General features: G+C 38.9%; 1 protein-coding gene across 2 annotated transcripts in view; it reads left to right on the top strand.

The window, feature by feature from the left end:
- The window catches only part of LOC134349800 (oxidation resistance protein 1-like), a 568,100-nt gene that overhangs the window by 364,279 nt on the left and 191,808 nt on the right, over nt 1–12,013 (top strand). For both annotated transcript variants that reach the window (XM_063054685.1, XM_063054693.1), the window contains exons 5-6: nt 1,052–1,159; nt 4,243–4,356. In XM_063054685.1, coding sequence (XP_062910755.1) covers nt 1,052–1,159; nt 4,243–4,356 — 222 coding nt within the window. The remainder of the gene's footprint in view (nt 1–1,051; nt 1,160–4,242; nt 4,357–12,013) is intronic.

The raw sequence follows: 12,013 nt of genomic DNA on the forward strand, positions 1-12,013 counted from the left end.
TATACTTGTCCGTTGTAAACAGTGTTATCAGTTGTTTGCATTTTTTACTTTTTTGCTTAACCATATTAATGTCCTTGATTTGACTTTCTAACCATTGTTCTTGGGTCTGTTGAACACTGGGAGCAACTACAATTTATACCAAAGCATCAAATTTTCCTGTGAAGTTAAACTGCAATGAGCAATAGGACCAAAGTTTTACAACTTTCATTGTTCACTCTACTCCTCTGTAACCCATTTCTTCCACTGCCATAACTCCTTCTATTTCTCACTTTTCAGGTTTTTCAGTTTGTACCTTGTATTTCAGTTGTAAATCTCCCCTGTATCTTGGTAGTACTGTTCACTGATATGAACCAGTGTGATGTGTATTTGTGTTGGAGTAGATTGTGTGAACTCCTAAGCCTCTTCCTCCATTTAGCAAGATTCTTGGCCTGAACTTCACCTTCTTGTCCCCACACTCTTGAAGTCCCTTGCTCTTCATAAAATTACCATTCTCAGCATCGAATGCTGAGCAACTGCTGAACCACAGCTATGTGAGACCGACAATTTCAGATTCACGACCTGTCCAATCCTTCATCCTGCGACTATCTTCCCTTGTTCCATAATCGCCAATCAGAAGGAACAACTTCTGACATCACCTCAAGCCTTCTCAAAATCTTCAGTGCTTTACTGATCTTCACTCGTTCTACTGCAGGTGCTGCTGAATCATTGCTCCTTCCAAAAATCAAAACTGGAAAGCTTCCTTCACAGCACCTTTAGTAAAGCAAGTTTACTCCCATGACTTCAGATTCTGGTTTCCCAACATATGAAAACATACACCATCAATCTCCTTAATTATCTTCAAGGTCTGTGTTAGGTCACCAGCTTCTTCTTTCCTCGATATCTCCAGCCTGAGAATATGTAATAAATATTGAATGTTGCGTGGTGAGATTTGGCTGGATAGGAGTTTGCACGAATGCAGTAGGCCAAATGACCTGTCTCTGTATTGTTTGCTTTCTGTGATTCTTTAAATAACTACTGATCTTCTGACCTTGCAGAGTGGTTTCTTTGACAGGTTGAATCAAGGGACTCGTTGAATAGCATTGCTCTCAAGTTTGACACTACGCCTAATGAGCTTGTGCAGCTGAATAAGTTATTCTCCAGAGCTGTGGTTCCAGGCCAGGTAACGAGCTCTCTTGTACAATCATGAAAGAGCTGTTTATATTTTACAGACTATATGCATTATATGTAAATAAATATAACTATATCTATGAATAGTTATGTGCTGTTATCTTTGATTACCTTAAGATTTACATAATTTCTCACACACGCTTACCATGTAGAGAACCCAAGGGCAATGAGTAGGATGAAGAAGGAACTATTAGCCAGTGAACATAATTGTTCCTCAGACATTGCTTTGTACTTCAGTCAGGTGCATCCAAACAGCAGACAAAATTTAGTTTTGTTTAATTAGATCAAAATACGTATTTTTCACCATATACAACTCTGAGATTCATCTTCTTGTGGGCATACTTAACAGGATCAATGAAAGATCAACCAGAGTGTAGAAGAGAACAAACTGTGCAAATGCAAACATAAATAAATAGCAATAAATAACAAGAACGTGAGATAAGGACTACACAAAGTGAAGTCATTGGTTGTAGGAACAATGGTGGGACAAGTGAATGCCGTTATCCTCTTTTATTCAAGAGCCTGATCGCTGAGGGGTAGTAACTGCTCTTGAACCTGGTGGTGCAAGTCCTGTGGATCTTGTACCTTCTACCTGATGGCAGCATCGAAAAGAAGACTTGGCCTGAGCGGTGGGGACCTCTGATGATAGATGATGCTTTCCTATGGCAGAGTTTCATGTAGATGTCCTCAATGGTGAGAGGGCTTTGCCCATGAAGTACTGGGCCGAATCCACTACCTTCATAGGCATTGGTACTTTCATACCAGGCCGAGATGCAGCCAGTCAGTGCACCCTCCACTACACATCGAGGGAAATTTGTTAAAGTTTTAGATGTCATGCCAAATCTCCACAGACTCCTAAGGAAGCAGAGGCACTGCCGTGCTTTCTTCACAGTTACACTTCCTTAAATGTGAATGCTTCCTGAATACAGTACACGATTAGCCATTTATTTGGTATCGTTCTAGCTTCGAGTGATAGTTTGAACATGCAATCTCTGACAGGATCAGATTGCTGTCTGCTGAGCCAAGGTGAACATCTCTGCCATGCTGGTGAGTTGTCTCTGTGATGTGACCTGAGGCTTCTGGCATCAGACTGGAGTCTCCTCAGATTCACTGTTTACAATGACCAGTATTACAGGAATTGTAGGCTGACTAGAGATTTCTTTTGGTGAATAATAACTAATCAGAATTCCTTATTCTGTAATGAAATGTCTTTATTTGAAGTTAAGAGATTATAACAATCCCAAACACTAGGATCCCCTTCCTTCTTTCCCTAACGCTCCTTGCCAGGTGCCAACTATTTATTATACTCACAACCATTCTGGTAACCAGTCCAACAATGATCTCATGATTTCCCCAGCACACTTCCTTTGGTGAATGTTTTGAGTTTCCCTGTCCTGACTACAACCTGCCTCAGTGGTTGAGTTCCTAAAACACCACACAATCACTGTGGCCACCCTGTGCCAACAAGTACCCCAGATCAGCCAACAGTATATGTTGCTCATATTTTCATTCAGTCACCAGTTGCCCCTTTTCTCTTTCACTTTCTATATCCCTCTTCCGCTTCACTTTTCCCAGCTCTAATGTTGGGTCATCTGTCTGAAACATTAGGAGACAGAAGAGACTACAGATGTTGGAATCTACAAAAACCAACTGCCAGAAGAGCTTAGCAGATCATGTAGCATCTGTAGAGAGAAATGAACTGTGGACATTTTGGATCAAAACCCTTCACTTGGACGGAATATGACAATCCAGATGAAGTGTTTGACCCAAAGCGTCAACTGTCCATTTATTTTGTATTATTTATAGACACAGCATGGTAACCGGCCCATCCAGCCCAATGAGCCTGTGCCGCTCAGTTATACCCATGTGACCAATTGTGCATTTTCGGACTGTGGGAGTAAACCCGAGCATCCTGAGGAAACCTACACGGTCACGTAGACAGACACTCCTTACAGACAGCAGTGGGAAGTAAACCTAGGTCCTGATGATGCTGTAAAAGTGTTGTGCTAACAGCTACGCTACAGAGCTGCCCCATTTGCCTGATGAATTCCTCTAGCAGTTTGTATTTTTAAATCCGTTTTCCATTTTTACAGTTGCTGCTTGGCTTGCTGAGTATTTCAACCATCTTCTGTTTCTTCATTCGCTAAACTCAGTAGTGTTAGGAGTTTGAGCAGATTTGATTTGTCACCTAAAACACTCAAAAACTTCAATAAATGTACAGTGGAGAGCATTCTGACTGGCTGCATCACCATCTAGTATGGGCGGGGGGGAGGAGGCTACTGCACAGGATCAAAATAAACTGCAGAGAGTTGTAAACATCATGGGTACTAGCTTCCATAGTATCCAGGACATCTTCGAGGAGCGGTGCCTCAGAAAGGTAGCATCTATCATTAAGGACCCCCACCACCCAGGGCAAACTTTGTTCTCATTACTACCAACAGAAAGGAGGTACAGAAGCCTGAAGGCACACACTCAACAATTCAGGAACAACTTCTTCCCTTCTGCCATTCTAAATGGACATTGAACCCATAAATACTACCTCACTTTTTCTTATTATTTCTGCTTTTGCTCTGCTATTTTAAATTTAACATATATATATAATTTAACTTTTTTTATATTTATCATGTATTGCATTGTAGTGCTGGTGCTAAGTTAACAAATTTCACAATGTATGCCAGTGATATTAAAACTGATTCTGATTCTGAAAGTGATTGTGCAAAAGATCAGTGTCAAGTCTATGATTTGTGCTTGCCCTTAATGGTGATAAATCACACTTCTGCCGGTGCGTTCCAGACACTGATGTGGAACAGCAATTCCTGTTTTTATCTTCCTTTCTCTCTTCCTCCAAGTTCAGTTGTACATTCCTGCCAAATGCCATTGCTACATTTATGAAGCTGCATTGTGTTAAAATGATGAAGTAGAAGATAAAGTCTATCTTTTGTCTTCTGTATAATTTCTTTATTGATTTTAAATCAGCTGTTTAATGGAGTACTTCAGAAAAATTTGGAATAGCACAGATCCTACAGTGGTTTATAATTAGTTGTTGAGTGCCTTTTTTTGCTCTCTCTTCTGTAGAATCTCTATGTTCCTGACCCAGACTATATTTCCAGTGTGGAGAGTTCACCGTCACTGAGTCCTGTCAGTCCTTTATCTGCAACATCTTCGGAAATAGAGTTTGAGAAGCCTTTGGTAAGAACCTGAGAAAACGGAGAAAGTATGACTCATAGCAGAAATGGGAGCTGCTTTAAAATTTAAACTACAAGAATGAGCTTGTAATATAATGTTAATGTAGTTTGTTTATTTTTATATCAATGGAAAATGGTGAGTAGGAGTAATGTGAGATCTGTGACGTTGGATATGTGGATGTATTTCAAGGTAAGGAAATGGCAGACTTATTTGAATACATGCTGAGCGTTAGACTTCATAGGTTGAGGATGCAAAGAGAAACAAAAAATAATTCACATGTTGTCATCTTGAAATGACAAATTGCTGAAGTCATCCCATTTCTTAAAGGGAGAGAAGGGATTCTATCATTGTCTAGTGTGTGAGAATTTTTTTTTCTACTCTATGTATAAATGAGAAGTTGCAAGTAATGTTTGTGGACTAGCACAAACCATTTAGTAATTTTGCAAGAAGAGGTTGCTAATAAAAATCTGAAAACCTGGATTTAAAGTCATTTCATTGCCCTGGGAAAGGTGAATGGCTGTGCTCCTCAGGGTTTGTACTCACACCTTTGTTGTGTTTGCAAATCTAAGTAAGAATTAGTCAGCTCCGTCATGGACACTAGCCTCCATAGTATCCAGGACATCTTCAAGGAGCAGTGCCTCAAAAAGGCAGCTTCCATCATTAAGGATCCCTCACCATCCAGGTCATGACTTGTTCTCAGGAAGGAGATACAGAAGCCTCAAGGCACACACTCAATGATTCAGGAACAGCTTCTTCCCTTCTGCCATCCGATTACTGAAATGGATATTGAACCTATGAACACTACCTCACTACTGTTTTATTCCTATTTTTGCACTACTTATTTAATTTAACTATTTAATATAATACAATCTTACCATAGAACCATAGAAACTACAGCACAGAAACAGGCCCTTTGGCCCTTCTTGGCTGTGCCGAACCATTTTCTGCCTAGTCCCACTGACCTGCACACAGACCATATCCCTCCATACACCTCCCATCCATGTATCTGTCCAATTTATTCTTAAATGTTAAAAAAGAACCCGCATTTACCACCTCGTTTGGCAGCTCATTCTATACTCCCACCACTCTCTGTGTGAAGAAGCCCCCTCTAATGTTCCCTTTAAACTTTTCCCCCCTCACCCTTAACCCATGTCCTCTGTTTTTTTTCTCCCCTTGCCTCAGTGGAAAAAGCCTGCTTGCATTCACTCTATCTATACCCATCATAATTCTATATACCTCTATCAAATCTCCCCTCATTCTTCTACGCTCCAGGGAATAAAGTCCTAACCTATTCAACCTTTCTCTGTAACTGAGTTTCTCAAGTCCCGGCAACATCCTTGTAAACCTTCTCTGCACTCTTTCAACCTTATTTATATCCTTCCTGTAATTTGGTGACCAAAACTGAACACAATACTCCAGATTCGGCCTCACCAATGCCTTATACAACCTCATCATAACATTCCAGCTCTTATACTCAATACTTCAATTAATAAAGGCCAATGTACCAAAAGCTCTCTTTACAATCCTACCTACCTGTGACGACACTTTTAGGGAATTTTGTATCTGTATTCCCAGATCCCTCTGTTCCACTGCACTCCTCAGTGCCTTACCATTAACCCCGTATGTTCTACGTTGGTTTGTCCTTCCAACGTGCAATACCTCACACTTGTCAGTATTAAACTCCATCTGCCATTTTTCAACCCATTTTTCCAGCTGGTCCAAGTCCCTCTGCAGGCTCTGAAAACCTTCCTCACTGTCTACTACACCTCCAATCTTTGTATCATCAGCAAATTTGCTGATCCAATTTACCACATTATCATCCAGAGCATTGATATAGATGACAAATAACAATAGACCCAGCACTGATCCCTGTGGCACACCACTAGTCACAGGCCTTCACTCAGAGAAGCAATTCTCTACCACCACTCTCTGGCTTCTTCCATCGAGCCAATGTCTAATCCAATTTACCACCTGTCCATGTATACCTAGCGAGTGAATTTTCCTAACTAACCTCCCATGCGGGACCTTGTCAAAGGCCTTACTGAAGTCCATGTAGACAATATCCACTGTCTTCCCTTCATCCACTTTCCTGGTAACCTCCTCGAAAAACTCCAATAGATTGGTCAAACATGACCTACCACGCACAAAGCCATGTTGACTCTCCCTAATAAGTCCCTGTCTATCCAAATGCTTGTAGATTCTGTCTCTTAGTACTCCCTCCAATAACTTACCTACTACTGACGTTAAACTCACCGGCCTATAATTTCCTGGATTACTTTTCGATCCTTTTTTAAACAACGGAACAACATGAGCCACTCTCCAATCCTCCGGCACTTCACTCGTAGACAGCGATATTTTAAATATTTCTGCCAGGGCCCCCGCAATTTCAACACTAGTCTCCTTCAAGGTCTGAGGGAACACTCTGTCAGGTCCCGGGGACTTATCCACTTTAATTTTCCTCAAGACAGCAAGGACCTCCTCCTTTTCAATCAGTACAGTTTCCATGGTCTCACTACTTGATTCCCTCAATTCCATAGATTTCATGCCAGCTTCCTTAGTAAATACAGACGCAAAAAACCTATTTAAGATCTCCCCCATTTCCTTTGGTTCCGCACAAAGCTGACCACTCTGATCTTCAAGAGGACCAATTTTATCCCTTACAATCCTTTTGCTCTTAATATATTTGTAAAAGCTCTTTGGATTATCCTTCACTTTGACTGCCAAGGCAACCTCATGTCTTCTTTTAGCCTTCCTGATTTCTTTCTTAAGTATTTTCTTGCACTTCTTATACTCTTCAAGCACCTGATTTACCCCCTGTTTCCTATACATGTCATTGTAATTGTAATTCATAGTTTTTTTTCTCTATTATGAATTGCATTGCAATGTACCGCCACTGCACTGTTTGATGGTAGAAAATGCATTTAAAATTGTCATTCATTGGAGGAAAGGTTTAGAAACTGACATTACAAAATATGAAGGAACAGAGACATTTTGGAGGTTCAAAACAAATAAATTAAAGCCAGTGGAATGATTCAGAAACTGAATTGTGGACTGTATGTGGAACTGAAAGTTGAGTAATAGGCATTTAGAGCCTATGAGAGGCTGGCTTTTGGCATGCATCGAAAGCAGGGTGAATGTGTTCCGAGAGGGATTGCAGTGGATTTAAGGGATTAAATAATGAGGGTAAGTTGTGAATATTAGATTTATGTTTTTTTTTGCATATGGATGGTTAAGTGACCATTTAACTCAGAGACACAAGAGGTACTGCAGATGCTGGAAATCTGGAATCACACACACAATGTGTTGGAGGAGCCCAGCAGGTCAGGCAGCATCTATGGATGGAGATAAACAGGGAATGTTTCGGGCCAGGGTGTTTCATCAGGACTGGAAAGGAAGGGGGATTTCTGACTTCTTCCCCCTTCCTTTCCAGTCCTGATGAAATCTCCTGGCCCGAAGCATCGACTGTTTCTTCCCGTCCATAGATGCTGCCTGACCTGCTGGGCTCCTCCAGCACATTGTGTCTATTGACCATTTAATTGAGGTGTTTAAGATGACTGAAGGAATTAGTAGAAAAGAAGTAACTTTTCCTTCTGAGGGTTGGGTGGTTCTGAAGAAGTCGTTGGCTTAAATCTACAGCAGAGCTCTCCATTCTGCTGTGATGTGATGGAGTGGTTCTTCATGTAAAGGTTAATGGAAATCTTATTCTACAAAAGATAAGGTACCTGACTAGAATATTTCAGAACAAAGACTGATGCATGTTTTACAGCCAGATATATCACAGAAGCTGAGATGGAATATTAAATTTGTTTACTGGGCTTTGTTTTCAAACTAATGTGCTCAATTTACTTGCTCAAGTTCCAATCTAATGATTTCAATTAAATGTTGTGCTCTTCTCAACACTGATGATGAAACACAAATGATTCAAATTTTTGACCCTGTAATTGGGCCCTTGCAGACTTTCAGCTGCTTCTCTATTCATAGTGTTGGGATTTAAAAACCATTAATTGCACAATTGCCGTTGGTACTGGCGAGTGTCTGTTAAGGAAGCTGTGCAGCTTGTTCATCAGCCTCTTATTATGAAGAGGCTGCAGTTCCTGTTGCGTATTTCTAAATATATTTGCCTTAGCAGCAGGAAGCTGGCAAAAAGGAAGTACAAGAGCCTTAATTTGCTATGACATGCATTCCGGAAGTCCTTCAATGACTTTGTGATTGCAGTTGCTGTCAGCGTGTGTTTTTGTTTCTAAATTATAACATAGAGAAATTGATGGTTCTTGTTAAAGGGGTAGTGACATAAAATTAAATGGAGCAAGTTGTGATGTGTTATAAATACCTTTTGGCCACCCTTTAGATCTTATTTGTACTATAGAAATAAAAAACCTTTTAATTTTTGTGGACTAATCATCAGGCAAATGCATCTCTGGCAGAAATTCAGGAAAGGGTGTGATGTCTTGCTTTTAGGAAATAGTGTCAGTGTTCAAAGCTTAAAGTAAATTTATTATCAAAGTACGTATATGTTACTATATATATCCAGAGATTCATTTTCAAGGTTCAAGATTTAATGTCATTTTTAATGTCATTTTCAGTACGCAAGTGTAAAGAAATAATTGTTAGCTCCAGATCTGATGCAGCATAAAAAAAAACACATAAGATAAAGAACACAGTAATAAAAAAACACATTAAAAAGGTGTATCCTCAAGAAGAGTTTCAATGCTCATCCACCTAACCTGGGTGCGAGGTTGGATTGCTCAAAGCGCCAAGCCTATTTGGGGAGATCGAGAACAGCCTGGGACTGTGTGGTCTGGGTATGTCGCTGTGCCGGGTCCAGGTTCTAGACCAAGGCACTACTCAGTGCTTGGACAATTTAAAAGGCCGTCCCAGATAGATTGGAAAGCCTGTGTGTGGAAGCGCGGGTCGGGCTGACTTTGCTCGTTCTCCCGCAATGTTCATTCTTCACTGTGGTGGCTGTCATCTCTGTGAGGTTTACGGCGTTTTTGCCCACTAATATGATGAACTGAGATTGAGGCTTGGGCCTACTACACCGGCTGCTCCAGAGAGTGGATCCAAGGACTCAATCTGGTTCAGAGTGCTGCCATTTGCTCCCATTGTTGGCATGATGTGTCTTTTGCTTTTTCCTTTTTCTGCACAGTAATTATGTTCTTTCTTTTTTTTTAATTGGATATTTCAGGTTTCTTTCTTTGTGGCTACCTGTAAGCAAACAAATCTCAAGGTGTATAATTTATACATTCTTTATAATAAATGTACTTTGAGTTGATTTGATTTGATTTGAAGAAACGTCTCAGCCCAAAAGGTCGATTGTTTATTCACATCCATAGATACTGCCTGATCTGCTGAATTCCTTCTGCATTTTGTGTGTTACATTAAAATATAAGTACATAAGATAGCTTATATACCTAGATGGTCTGGCCACAAAGTGGCGCGAGGTACACGAGTGTCTGCGTGTGAAGTGACTCTGACAGGAAATGACAAAGCAGTGTTAAAATATGATAAACTGGAAACTGTTGTTTTGCAGGCATTCACAGTGGAACAAAGGCATAGACTAGAATCAATGAAAAACTACACACAGACTGACAAACAACCAATAACCAAAAGGAGACAAACTGTGCAAATACAAAATAAACAAACAATCATAAATAAATCCATACATAAATACTACTGAGAACATGAGTTGTAGAGTCCATGAAAGTGAGGCCATAGGTTGTGGAGTCAGTTCAGAGTTGAGGTGAGTGAAGTTATCCACTCTGGTTCAGGAGCCTGATGGTTGAAGTGTAAAGAAAGGGTGTATCTTTGGGTCTCTTTTACTTCAATTGCAACGACAATTTCATGCATAACTTAGCAAAAGATTGCAGGGTACTTTGCAAGAGTATATCCAACAGAATTTGACACTATATCACATGAAAGCATCGGGGCAGGTATTTAGAATGTTGTTCGAAGCAGTAGCTTTTAAGAAGTGTCAAAGGAGAAGAGAGAGGAAATGAGGCAAATGAATTTCAGGGCAGAAATCCAGAACCTTTGCAAAGATTGCAGTGTATAGATGGAGAGTTAATTCAACATTATTAAAACGTCAAGATTTTTGTGATTTTTTGTAAAAACAGATCCAGTTTTTTTTGGAGACAAACTCTCATTCAGTGGATGATAAATTTATACTATGGGATGCGATGAAAGCATATTTGAGGGGTCAGATAATAAGTTATACATCTAAAATTAAGAAAGAATATATGGCAGAACTAGATCAATTGGAAAAAGATTACAAAATTAGAAAAAGAACCTCAAAGACATACGACAAAAGAAAAACGAAGACAACTTGTCAATAAGAAGTTACAATATAATACGCTTCAGACATATAGAATGGAAAAAGCAATCATGAGAATTAAGCAAAGGTATTATGAGTTAGGTGAGAAAGCACACAAAATTCTTGCTTGGTAGTTGAAAACAGAACAGGCTTCCAAAACGATAAATGCAATTAGAACAAGTGCAAATAAAATTACTTATAAACCTTTAGAAATTAATGAAACCTTCAAAAGTTTCTATTCTGAATTATATCAGTCGGGATCACAAAATGATGTTAATGAGATAGAAAGGTTTTTATCACAAGTAACTTTCAAAATTGAATTCGGAAGAACAGAAGGGATTAGATATGCCTTTTACATTAGAAGTGGTTGAAGAAGCTTTAGGATCACTTCAAAGTAATAAATCTCCAGGAGAGGATGGTTTTCCACCTGAATTTTATAAAAAGTTTAAAGATTTATTATTTCCTCCTTTTATAGAGTTAATACGTCAAGCGGAAAAAATACATAAACTCCCAGAATCTTTCTCAACAGCGATTCTAATAGTATTGCAAAAAAAGATAGAGATCCTTTAAAACCAGCATCATATAGGCCTATTTCTTTGTTTAACACGGATTATAAAATAATAGCAAAAATTTTATTGAATAGATTATCTAAATATTTACCAAAATTAATACATATGGATCAAACAGGATTTATTAAAAATAGACAATTGGCAGATAATGTAACTCAGCTACTCAGTATAATTCATTTGGCACAAAAAAGAGAGGAGATGAGTATAGTAGTAGCCTTGGATGCAGAAAAAGCATTTGATAGATTGGAATGGGATTTTTTATTTAAAGTATTAGAAAAATATGGGTTAGGAACACCTTTTATAAACTGGATTAAAATTTTAAACACTAACCCTAATGTTAAAGTAGTGACAAATAGTCAAATTTCAACACCATTCCAGTTAAAAAGGTCAACTAGACAAGGTTGCCCATTATCACCTGCTTTATTTGTGTTAGTTTAGAACCATTAGCAGAACTAATTAGAATTGATTCAGATATTAAGGGTTTTAGTGTTAATCAGGAAGAATATAAAATTAATCTATTTGCTGATGATGTTTTGATTTACTTAACAAACCCACAGCATTCGTTACGTAAATTATAGATTGGATGAATATGGCAAAGTATCAGGGTATAAAATAAATTGGGATAAGAGTGAAATTTTACCTCTTACTAAAGGAGACTATAGCCAATGTCGATTAGTAACCCAGTTTAGATGGCCAGTAAATGGTATGAAATACTTAGGTATAAGACTTGATAATGATGTAAAGGATTTAGATAAATTTAATTATTTACCACTATTGAAAA

The sequence above is a fragment of the Mobula hypostoma genome, chromosome 1, assembly GCF_963921235.1.
Source record: "Mobula hypostoma chromosome 1, sMobHyp1.1, whole genome shotgun sequence".
NCBI lineage: Eukaryota > Metazoa > Chordata > Chondrichthyes > Myliobatiformes > Myliobatidae > Mobula > Mobula hypostoma.